Source organism: Perissodus microlepis, chromosome 7 (genome assembly GCF_051167445.1).
Source record: "Perissodus microlepis isolate ML-2025 ecotype Zambia chromosome 7, ASM5116744v1, whole genome shotgun sequence".
NCBI classification, from domain to species: Eukaryota; Metazoa; Chordata; class Actinopteri; order Cichliformes; family Cichlidae; genus Perissodus; species Perissodus microlepis.
The window spans coordinates 52167516-52180702 of record NC_140467.1 but is presented as its reverse complement, the minus strand read 5'-3'; the positions used below and the strand labels follow the sequence as shown (position 1 = coordinate 52180702).

General features: G+C 38.6%; 1 protein-coding gene across 1 annotated transcript; it reads right to left on the bottom strand.

Moving 5' to 3' along the window:
• Nucleotides 1–5484: 5484 nt before the first annotated feature.
• On the bottom strand, nt 5485–7017 carry ch25hl2 (cholesterol 25-hydroxylase like 2). Its single transcript, XM_084932606.1, has one exon. The coding sequence runs from the start codon at nt 6869–6871 to the stop codon at nt 5969–5971; it is 903 nt and encodes a 300-aa protein (XP_084788732.1). The 5' UTR covers nt 6872–7017; the 3' UTR covers nt 5485–5968.
• Between the last annotated feature and the right edge of the window lie 6170 nt (nt 7018–13187).

Here is a 13187-nt window from a genome sequence, read left to right as displayed (position 1 = left end):
TGTTGGGGAAATATCTGGATTTATTAAGAAATCTTAATAAAGACCTATTTCTCACTCAAGTGGCTAAATCCTGTTCATCTTCTCTCTGTCTTTAGCTGATATTATTCACTCTTCCCTAATATCTGGCTTTTTCCTGCACTGCTTAAAGCAATGATAATGCCAACTCTTAGGAAACCCCATACAGACCCTTTCAAATGATTATTGTCCATATGCTAATTTACCTTTTTTTCAAATAATTTGGGAAGTAACTCTTGTTGTTTAGATCTAACTTCAACTTATTAACAATCATCTTTTTGAATAATTTCAATCTGGTTTTCAGCCACTTCATAGAGCAGGGGTAGGCATGGTCAAAATCACAAATGATCTTCTGTTGGCAGCTGACACTGGGCTGTTAACCATATGCTCCTTGATCTGAGCTCTGCCTTTGATATCGTCTCTCATGATATTCTTTTAAATAAGGCACTTTGCATGTCATGTTGTAGATTCTTTCTTAGGCCCCGACTCAATTTGCTATTCATCAGTAAAGGGATGACTTACATTTTTATGGCAGGTTTTACACGTCTGCCCAGAGTAAACCATTTGTTGGTGTGTCATGGGTTTCACACCTTAGAAGTAGGAATAGAGTTTGCATAATATTGGTAAGCCACAAAAAAAAGAAAAAAAGAAAGGAAAGGAAGATAGTTTAACCAAAAAGAGGCAAGAATTAACCACCAGAACCTGGTTTTAATAAAACACAGGAGTGTTGGATGTTACAAAACAGTGTGCTATTGAACAAGGTCTTTCAATGTACAAAATGTTCAAAATGCATGAAGATTTTGCAGTTTGAAATGTCCAAACTGGTGAAGTTAAACTGACCTTTAATCGAGTTTAAAACAAAAAGTCAAAGAACTTACAGATGCTGTGACACAGGACAAAGGACAGACTAAAGCACAAACACAGAAGGGTCACTGTTTTTATACTTTAGCAAGACGCTTACTTCTGCTTTTCTGCATACCTCATACACACAGTTTAAATTCATTGAAAGGTCGTATGTCTATGTATGTCTATCTGGAAACACACCCACACACACAGAATACAGACACTGATGTTGTTCAGATATGCCTGCTTAAAACTGTCACGTGGTTAACTGAAATATGTGTAACCTCTGTTGTCAATAAGAGTGAGGCGGACGCAGAGGAATTGGAGTTGCTTGGACAGGCAAGTCGCACTCACTGCTCTCCAACGCTCCCCTCGCAAGTAAAATGTACACTGGTGTCTGTGTGGTTGCTTTCAGTAACAGGTTCTGTTTACCAGCAGGGTTGACTTAAACCCAACATAAATTAATTTTCATAGATTATTAATATGAATCACAGAAGAGATAACATAGTATCCTCCTCCACATTACTGTGATAAAGAGAATACTTTTGTATTCATAACATATTTATTGGACCTATTTATTACATCTTTCATTAAGCTGATCGTAAATATTGAACACAATCATGATATAACAAGGTCAGTATTGCCCTACAATACAGATACCGGTATTTGAAGATGCAGGGTTTTAGGTAACATGTAATTTTGTCATAGTTGTACGGCTTTAATTTGGCTTTAACAACATCTAGGACAAATAGTTGACTTTATGACTGATGTATTGGGAGGCAATTTTAAATTATGAAGTTCCTGTCCTGACCATAATAAAGGAGGTTGTTTCAAAGCAGTCATGCACTTTACTCTGCCTCCCCCCTATGCTGAGCAAATGCACACATGCATACACAGATCTATTTGAAGTATACCTCTGTCTATACAGGAAGAGGTACACCTCGTCTAGTTATAAATACAACACATTTTGTACATTTGTCATCTTTTACGTAGCTTGCTTATACCACTGTGACCTTTGCTGTATAAATATACTACCTGCAACTGTTGCAGGTTTCAAACTAGGACTTTAAGTTAAAAACAGCAGGGGTCAACACAGGTCAACAAGAGCATGGGAAACAGGTGGGATCACAGCTGGAACTAATTACGGTCCGAAGAGACCAGAGCCAAAAGACTTTTCACATATGACAAATAGAATTAAAGGGAATTAAATAACATGTCACCTAGAATTAAGCAATCACATGTTTTGTCTCAATAAGGATGTTGTGACAAAACATTAGCTCATTTAACAAATAATTTAAAAAAATGCTTAAACCAAAGGAAGTCATTCTATTTGTGTTACACATTTAAACACACTTTAAACTAGTCGAAAGGTTGATCCACCATCTGGACACTTTTGTATTTGTATTTGTATTTTGTATTTACTCTAACTCATTTGGCCCTTATATAAGTCACTGTTTTATAGTTTAATTCACTCTAAATTCACTGTGAAATGAAAAAACAATTTTTTTTTAGAGATATAGTCACACTACACACGGTGATCACAAAGAATATAACACATGTCTGTCCAATACAGGACTCAGCAGTGAGTAGTTTCTTCAATATGAGTTGATAATTTAATGGCAAAGTTGTGATTGTAGGAATAAACTTAATTTTAATAAATGTCTGAATAATTTTTCCACCACTGATTTGACTTCTTGTCATTGCCCCACTCATGTCATGGTTTGTTTTGCACACCGCCAACATCTGTCATTCCACCTCGCAGACACCTTTGTTCAATCCACCTCCTCCCCATCTCCATGTTACTCGGGCTCCATCCGAGCATCCAACTTCATCTCCCCCACCAGTAGGGATTCTGAGTCTAATCGCCAAATAGCTTAATTCAATTCAATTCAATTCAATTCAATTCAATTCAATTCAATTCAATTCAATTCAATTCAATTCAATTTTATTTATATAGCGCCAAATCACAACAAAAGTCGCCTCAAGGCGCTTCATAGATACAGAGAAAAACCCAACAATCATATGACCCCCTATGAGCAAGCACTTTGGCGACAGTGGGAAGGAAAAACTCCCTTTTAACAGGAAGAAACCTCCGGCAGAACCAGGCTCAGGGAGGGGCGGCCATCTGCTGCGACCGGTTGGGGTGAGAGAAGGAAGACAGGATAAAAGACATGCTGTGGAAGAGAGACAGAGGTTAATAACAGATATGATTCAATGCAGAGAGGTCTATTAACACATAGTGAGTGAGAAAGGTGACTGGAAAGGAAAAACTCAATGCATCATGGGAATCCCCGGCAGCCTACGTCTATTGCAGCATAACTAAGGGAGGATTCAGGGTCACCTGGTCCAGCCCTAACTATATGCTTTACAAAAAAGGAAAGTTTTAAGCCTAATCTTGAAAGTAGAGATAGTGTCTGTCTCCCGAATCCAAACTGGAAGCTGGTTCCACAGAAGAGGGGCCTGAAAACTGAAGGCTCTCCCTCCCATTCTACTTTTAAATACTCTAGGAACAACAAGTAGGCCTGTAGTGCGAGAGCGAAGTGCTCTAATAGGGTGATATGGTACTACAAGGTCATTAAGATAAGATGGGGCCTGATTATTTAAGACCTTGTATGTGAGGAGCAGGATTTTGAATTCAATTCTGGATTTAACAGGGAGCCAATGAAGGGAAGCCAAAACAGGAGAAATCTGCTCTCTCTTTCTAGTCCCTGTCAGTACTCTTGCTGCAGCAGAAGGCTTTTCAGCGAGTTTTTTGGACATCCTGATAATAATGAATTACAGTAGTCCAGCCTGGAAGTAATAAATGCATGAACTAGTTTTTCAGCGTCACTCTGAGACAGGATATTTCTAACTTTAGAGATGTTGCGCAAATGGAAGAACGCAGTCTTACATATTTGTTTAATATGTGCGTTGAAGGACATATCCTGGTCAAAAATGACTCCAAGGTTCCTCACAGCATTACTGGAAGCCAAGGTAATGCCATCCAGAGTAAGAATCTGGTTAGATACCATATTTCTAAGATTTTCAGGGCCGAGTACAATAACCTCAGTTTTATCTGAATTAAGAAGCAGAAAGTTAGCGGCAATCCAGGTCTTTATGTCTTTAAGACATTCCTAATTGGTGTGTGTTATCTGGCTTCATAGATAGATAGAGCTGGGTGTCCTCTGCATAGCACTACAGCCAGCTTGAAGGCCTGTGGTACATAGCCGATTATTAGAGATAGGTTGATCATATTTAAGATTGAAGAATTAATTAATGGCAGGACTTCTTTGAGCAGTTTTGTAGGAATGGGGTCTGAAAGACACGTTGATGGTTTGGAGGAAGTAATTATTGAGCCACAGCCACCCCTGAAGATGTGATGTGTATGATGATGTCACTTCTTGTCATTGCTCTACACATGCAATCTCATGGTTTTGCATATTGTTTTTGAAGCGTGCTCTAACTGACATATGGAAAATGAGATAACAGACCTAACACAACCTTGTTGAATTTAATATTACAACAAGAACAACTTCTGCTCAAGGGAATAGATTTTTTTCCGAGAAGAGTTAAACAAATAAGAATTGAGGCAAATAAGAGTTAAACCTCAATACTGTCCTGAAAGAAAATACCTATATTACTCTTGTGTTACATATATTCATTTGCAATAAAAAAAATAGTTCATGTTAAAAATATACACATTATTCATATTGTTCCTCGACATGCATATCCCATAATTAGAACAGGATTAACAAAAGAATAAGTTGTGCCTGAGAGCCCTGTCTGCAGTGTTTCTAAAATAAACGCAACATGTTTGAGCAGTTGTTTCCCATGCTAAAAACATGCTAAACTGGTTCAGACTGCAGGTAGCAACGCACATTGATGAATAACAAGGACAGATAAGTCACAATAATTGTTACTGCAGAACTATGAATCCCTGAGGTTATAACGCCTAGAACTGTGATATAACCAGAAGCATAACTGGAAAATAACCAAGAATGCATTGGGAGTTTTTTTGGTCTTTTTTTGTTTTTTCCCAGTGGGATGTAATTTTTGCTTTACATGTATTTGTACACTTGTTCTTCTTTTTGTGGTTTGGAAAAAGACTGACCCCTACTGGTTTCTTTGTAATAATATAAACTAGGATTTCAGGATTTTATTTAAACACCAAGTTTGGGAAAAACTGTATCTGAAAAAAAGGTTGTGATTCTACTTTTAAATAATTTGTAAAAATAATCAAAATGAGCGAAAAATCATTTGATTTTGATCAAACAAAATCATAAAAACAAATAATATTCTATCGTAGTCAATAAAATTTTTTTCAAAAGAACAGCACCTGCAGTTCAGCATTAGCTGTCAGGGCAGCTATTGCAGTTTCTCTTCGGGGGCTTTAATTAAGAACTCTTCCTGCAGGACCATTTTGTCTCAAAGAGAGAGAATGATGGATTAGTATTGCGCCCACGCATCATACTGGGATGCAGCTAAAAGGCAGCCATTCATGCGTGGGAGTGAGAGGGTCATTGCTGAGGAGGGAGAGAGGAAGAATGTACGTGCAAAACTTCTGTGTAATCACTCTGACAGATCACACCATCCTCCGTCAGCAAAGACTCAGAGCGACTCAGTGACATTCGGTAAATCAAGGAAGGATTTCAAATGATTGTAAAATTTTATTTTATATTTCTGGTAGCTCCAAACAAATTACACATGTAAGGTACCTGACCTGAGAATGCCACTGAGACAATTAACAGCACATCAATTCACTGACATAAGTGGAAAATCTCTATGAATAAGAGATATATGTTCATTGCACAAAAGTACAAGATAATCTATACCATCATTGTACAAAATACAAACATAAAAAAATATCTTTTGACAACTTACCACACTGTCAAACAATGTTAGATTGATTATCAGCTCGTAAAATGTGAAAAATATCCATGCAGTCAAAGATAGCCACATAGTGGGAATCGTTATTATCAAAGTGAGAGTTAAGATTGGGAGACGTAAACGAGAGAAATTAGTCTGCAGGAGAGTAGAGAGGAAAAATGAGTCTGCTGGAATAAGAGCATCAACAAAAGAGGCAGTTTGAGTAAACTAGCGATGGAGTCATTGAAAGATTAATTCAAGTTCTTTAGTCTTTTCTTCCTTTCATCTCTTCTGGCTCTCCCGTGGCAGAGTGGCTGGAGGCGGCTGGTACAGTGTGGGTGCCCCCCAGCCAGTCCCAGTGAGAGAAGAATGGGGCAAAGTTAGTGCCAGGTCTCTGGTGGTGAGCGTCATGTTTCGGAGCACCACCCCAGAGGCCAAAGGGCACCAAGTTATGTGTGGCCCAAGGGAAGTCATAGCCACAGTGATCCTCAGTGGAAACATAGACATTGAATACCATGAAGCTCCATGCTGTGAGGCAGTGGCACTGCAGCAGGATGGGGTCTACTGTGGCCCAAAATCCCACGCTAAATAACTCCCAACCAGACAGGTACTGGGTGACAAGGCTGAAAGGCTGGTTGTACTGGTGGTGGATAGCGTGGAAAGTGCGGTACAACCAAGCAACCCGGTGGTGCAGTAGGTGCCACAGGTAGTACTGGAAGTCAAAGACCACCATACAGCCCAGGATGCCCAGGAAAAAACTGAACAGAGTGGGGGCTTCAGGGGGTAGAGGGGTTGGTGGCCTCCACAGCCACTGTGCAACTGCAGCAGGAAAGATGTAAAGCAGGTGGTTGTAAATGGTGACACCCAAGGTGGGCCAAATGTTAGGCCAGGTGATGGGTCTGTCTGGATGCAGCCTGTAGCGGTTGATGCACGGCCAGGTGGGAGCCAGCAGGTCCAACACAGTGTAAAGAGCGACCAGGAGAAAATAGGTAGTGACTGAGAGGACCACGGGGAAGAGAGGACTTCTTAGGAGGTTGTGGTAGTTCTGACGGAGATAGTCCCAAATAGGCTGCAGGACCAAGTCCTGGGAATAATCCCCAGTCACATTGTCTACATATGACATCCAAGATAAAGTCTCAGTTCTGAGTAACCCGCCCACGCTCATCATTAATATGGCGTTTCTCTTCCAAAGATGGCTGATCCAATAGGATTATTTTTAACAAGCAACCAAAGAGGATAAAGAGGGTCTGAATGAAAAGAGGGATCCAAGCTTCCTCGTAATAGGTTAAGCGACAGCAAATTGCCTGGTGATGGTGTGCCAAATTGGACTGGTGGACTGTCTTAGCCTCTTATGTATGTTCAAGCCCCACCTCCACCATCCCCTCCACCCCCAAGCATTTTAAAAGAAGGCGCTTTTTAAAGGCCCTTTTTCATGGGCACAAGGACTGCAGCCAGGACTCAGGAGCCGGGCCTCAACAGTTCTCATTTTTGACCCAAATCATGGAGGGAGCTTCCGTCTTCTTGAGAATTCAACTCGGGGACGATGTCATTTAGCTCCTAACATTCCCAGAAAAAAACATACCAAGTTATATTTTCACTACTGCATGTTAACAATCAGCCCTTTCATTTTTCTGCCCCCTCACTCTCAAATCATAAGACAGGAAACACGCACATACACACACCAATACACACAACATCAGACCAAAACAGTAATTAATCACTGAAAAGTTGTCAAATGAGACATGCATTCAAAAGCACTTCCTTTCTGATGCTGAATAGTAATTGGCTTGTTGCTCAGTTTCAGCTTGTTTACAGAAAATAAATGATGCTATTATTCATAAGTGGGGCAGAGACCACAGCTCTTGCTTCTATAGTATGATAAAATAATTTTGCACAGCAGAGATTTTAATAGGTTTCATGTGATGTTCTGTAGGCATACATTTGGTCAGTTTTCTGTCTTCAACAGCTATGTTTCATTAAACACCATCACACACATCTTAAACTGTACAAACACATTTCTTAGCTTTACAAAGGGTAAATTAAAAACAATAAACATAAAACATAAAATTTATGATATTGGAAAAGCAGTTGCATTGTAGAATAAAAACTTTTATTTACTCCTTGTAATTGTGCATTGTCTCAAATTTTTACTTTACTGTATTTCAGGTTGTACCCATTCCACAATAAAGATTAAAAAAATCACCTGAAAAATGATTAAACTGCACTAGTCAACACCTGTTTGCCTGCTGTCTCAACAAGCAGAGCTCCGTTCTGTAACAACTACATGAGTTAAATGTGAATGTTGTCATAGTCCAGTCTGCTTTCATCTCTCCAGTGTGTTTGATGTCATTTACTTAGTAGATGAGTTCAGTCATGAACTGTATTTACTGGCTGAAAGTAACATGCAACATGTTTCTGCCATTCTGCGGTCACTTGCTGCCATGCTTGGGATCACTGTTCTGCTGTATGACTCCAACTTAAGTTAAGTATTAGCTGTCAGGGCAGATGGCACATTTGATTTTTTTAATACTTTGGTATACAGAGAAGTTTGTGATTGACTTAATGATTACAAGGTGGCCAGGTGTTGTGGCTTCAAAACAAACCTAAATCATCAACTGTCATGTGGTTTTGTGCATTATGGCCAAACAGCTCTACTTTGGACATGTCTGTGCAGAAGCCTTGAGTGTTTTTTTTTTTTTCAGATGCAACTTTGCAAACATCACCCATGCTGCCATCATCTTTTTTTAGAGAGAAGAAGAATCTTCTCCCAAACAAGCCATCCATTTACCTTCTCCACTTAACCAATTCAGGGCCACAGTTAGGCTAGAATCTTAAGAGTTTGTATTTTTAGAGCAAGGTCAAGTCAAATGGAAGACTTACTGAAACATTTCTTTTGTATGTACTGCATATTCCATAAGACTCTGTCTCCTATTATATTTTTTCTGCCTGCTGCATGTTTCCTGTACAACACCTCCATCTTCTTACTAGTTTAGGATCACTAGAACCTATCCCATCTGTCAAAGGCAAAAGCTGACACAAAAGAGATTTTCACATCTATGGCCAAGTTAGAATCATGACTGAACACAACACTGCATGTGCTTGAACTGTGGGAGGAAGCTGGAGGACCCAGAGAGAACCCATGGCACAGTGCGGATATGAAGCAACAGAAAGTAGTGTCCTATTTGGATTTTAAAACAAAACTTTTTTACTGCAAGGCAATGACACTTACCACCACACTAATGTGTTCCCTGCAGCATACTGCTAAAACTGCTTTTATGGTCACTTGCTGACAATCATTTATTTCAGTGGATTTGTTTAGCAGTACCTGGCTGCTACAGCACTTTTAATTCATGTGGATGACAAATAAGGTTGTACTTTTCCGCACACAGTGCAGTGCATTAAATACATTCCTATTTTAGTTTTTCAGTTATAACAACTAACAATTTTTACTGTGTATACTGAAATATATAATAAAATAGAGTAAAATTATGATGAACACCTAGCGACTCACTGAACACAACAGAAAATTCAAAGTATTAAGAAGATAATCATAATACTTCATCATGAGTCTAATTGCACAAAATGTTCATTTCTTATGTGATCAGCACACTTCTTTATAGCTGCCAATAGAGGGCAGTAGCAATCAAGTCTCGAGCAGTGAAGTCAGAATATAGTGCAAGAGAGCAGTGACTAAAAGGAAATCCTCCTCAGTGGATGAGGAACTGCACTGTGTAGCATAAACATAATAAGTGGAATGAAGACACAACAGAGAAGATGCACAATGTGATGTTTGAATGTCTTTTTTTATGTTTTAAGAATGGTAACACAGAGTGAAGGTGTATTACTAACTCAGCCCAAAGCTTTAGCTTTCTAGAACTTCTACTTACCATAGTTGCTTTAGTGACATAGTAATAAATACTTTCAGCAGATACATTAATCACTAGCCATTTTTGGATCGGTGTTAAAAGACAAATTTACTCTTGGTGTATAACGGACAAAAAACACAGCAGTGGCTTATTTGTTTTAGGAAATTTCTATTAGCTTTTACCATAGAAATCATAAAGCACCTCTGGGTCCATAAATGTATCAAGCTAAAAACGTTTAATGTTAAAGTTTAATGTTAAATGATAAATAGAATATTTAGAGCAGGGTTGCTAAATTAAACACTAGCTGGAATGAGCCACTGTCCATGCCACTGAGATTAGTTATTGGCCCCACAAATCCTATTCACATGTCCCATATATTTAAGCTCCTTTAGCCTGTCCACAGTTTCTGTGCATTTGCAAGCCACTTTGAAACCTACCTGCAGCTTTTACCAAAGAGAAGGTTAAGAGAAGAAAGACAGCCACACCAATATAAATATATAAATATCTACTTATGACATGAGTTGTCATTGTAGATAATGTTAAATGCATTGGAAATGAGTAATTAGTAAGATAAATTAGTAAGTAAAAGAGTACTCTTTTCTCTTGCAACACACAAAAATAGTAACAAATACAAAGGTTTAGGGAAAACTTTAACAAAGGTTAAAGGTTGATGCCTCACTCAAGGGAGTTGACGTAGATAAGCTGGCCTTGATGTATTTGTGTGAATATTATACACAGAACAATATTTTCAACACCAAATCTCTTGGAAACACCTGAGGGCTGAGCAGTTTGAAGGGCTATCTTTTTCTTGTCTTTATCATCCTTCCTCTGTGTAACTGCTCTTGGAGGCTGTGTGATAGTATGTGTTGACACCAGTGAAAACATGGATTACACCTGCAGTGACAGATTAATGTCTGGCCTCATCTTCAGGTGAAGGTTTACATTCACTGTAACAGATTCTGCTGGAGTGGAAAGCAAAGCCTCCAGTCAGTTTATTGCCAAACAAACAAAAAGAACTGAATATCATTGTGGAAGCATCAGTTTGTTCATTTAGGGGGCAATGTCACGTGTCAATGTGTCATCGTATAGATTTGTAGGCACAGATTTGGTAAGACTCTAATTGACAATAGCAGTAATAACACCTGGCTGCATCACTAAAATTAATATTGAGTCAACATGTAATTTTGCTAAAGTAGTTTTTCTCTGGTCCACTTCCAAGTCAGACCAGGGTTTACATGCTTAGCCACATTTTAATTCAATAATGGATAACTGAATTGAAAACCTTACTGGGGAAAACCTGATTTTATGAGGAGACGACATCAATCCCACTATAGATAGAGCAAAACTCAGACAAACCCCAAATAATCACAAATATCATCATAAAAATATGAATTTAGTATAAAAATACACAAAGACAGAATATTATAACTACCTCAACTGCAGAGAGCACTTTGAGTACTCCGGGAGAGTAGAAAAGCGCTGTAGAATCAGTCCATTTACCATTACCATTATATCAAAGAGTAAATCAATTAAATGTGGTGTATTAAACATTAGGTCTCTCTGTGCTAGCAAATTATTTAATAATGAATCAACATATTGATCTAATCTGCATTGCAGAAACCTGGGTACAGCAGGATGATTATATTAGTTTAAATAAATCAACACCTCCAAGTCATCCTAACTGTCAGAATCCTCAAAGCACAGGTGGCAGCAATCTTTCACTCTAGCTTGATAGTCAACCAAACACCAAGACAAAATTTTAATTAATTTCAAGGCCTGACTCTTAGCCTTATCCACCCTCAAAAAAATATTTTCAGTTGTTCTTACCTGTCGTCTTGCTCCCCTGTACTTGAAATTTCTACTCCCAGTCTCCCACAAATCTGCCACTAAGTACAGCAAGCCTAATAACTACTGATATTTGTTAGGAGTCTTTTGAAAGAGTAGTTGTCAACATTTAACTGACCGTTTACAAACAAAGGATTTACAGTTCATATATATTTGGACAATGACAAAAGTAATACCTGTTCACTGAAACATATTCCAAATATAATTATATAATGGACATAATGTGTAGACTCTCAGTTTTCATTTGAGGGTATTCACATTCAAATTGCATTAAAGGTTTAGGAGTTTCCGCTCCTTAACAAGTGCTACCCTTTTTTTAAAGGGACCAAAAGTAATTGGACTCAAAGGCAGGTGTGGGCAATTTCTTCGTTATGTCATTATCAATTAAGCAAATAAAAGGCCTGGAGTTCTCGCGTTAGGAAGATTTTTCTGTGAACAGACAACATGTTCAAAGGAGTTCAAGCCATCCTTAAGCTGAAAAAACAGAAAGAAAAACATCAGAGAAATTGCTACAATAGTAGCACTGGCAAAATCTACAGTTTGGTACATCCTGAGAAATAAAGAAGCCACTGGTGAACTCAGCAAGGCAAAAACACCTGGACATCCATGGAAGAAGACAGTGGTGGATGATCGCAGAATCATTTCAATGGTGAAGAGAAACCCCTTCAAAACAGCCAGCACAGTTCTGGAAAAATATTTTTTGGACAGATGAAGCCAAGATCAACCTCTACCAGAATGATGGCAAGAAAAAAGTATGGAGAAGGTGTGGAACAGCTGTAAAGAAATACACAACTGCTAAAAGAGAAGGAAGAACTGGAGGAGATGCAGAGATAGATGCAACAAGTTCTGAAAGATTTTGAATTGCAAGTGTTTTGCAATGCAGCAAAGTACAAAAATCTTGAAATACTGAGGATGAGAAACAAGAATTGGAGAAAATATGCAGAGAAAGGCAGAGCAAAATCCAAGCAACGGTGAGCAAAAACACTCATTTGCAAGGACTGTATAACAAAGCCCAGTACACAAACACTCAAATGCATGAGAAAAAAAGAAGACAAGAGAAAAAAAAACAAAAAAAACCATTAGCATTAATGTTGTTGCGTTTGTCTTTCTGATCCTACCTAGTTGGTGTTTGATCTTCTTTTCTGTGCATCTTTGCTGACTTGATGAAAGCCCAAAAATCTGGGACTCTCCATCATTTGACCCTGGAACTGAAGAAGCTTCTCGGATGAGAGGTGAAACGTCTTCAAGCAACTTAAAGAAGTCCAGATGCTTTTCTTTCCAAGCTCCTTTGACTACGATGACCTGCACGACTAAGAACCTTCACAGACATGTGAAGTATAGGGATGTTTCCCTAGGAGCGTGAAAGAGAGGAAAGGTGCAGGCCCAGATAAAATAAACAGCCTTCTCCTTAAAAATTGTGTGGATGAGTTGGCTGGGATTTTTTTCTCCTCATTGCTTAAAGTCTCTTGAGTTTTGGAAAGTCCCTCAAATCTAGAAGGACTATTGTACCAGTGCCTAAAGTGAAAGCACTTAATTTTTAAATGATTTTGCAAAGCCTTTTTCTTTGACTTCCCCTGTGATGAAATTATCCAAGAAACTTGTAAAAACTGAACTTTTGGATTGAACCTCCAATTTGCTGAACAGATAGGGGGAGAGAGGGGTAGCTGTGTGCACCTTGCTCCATATGGTTCTAAAGTACCTGGATGGTGTCCAAAACTGTTTGTTTTTGTGGATTTTTGATCTGTTTTAATTTGTATCCAGCTCCATATTTTA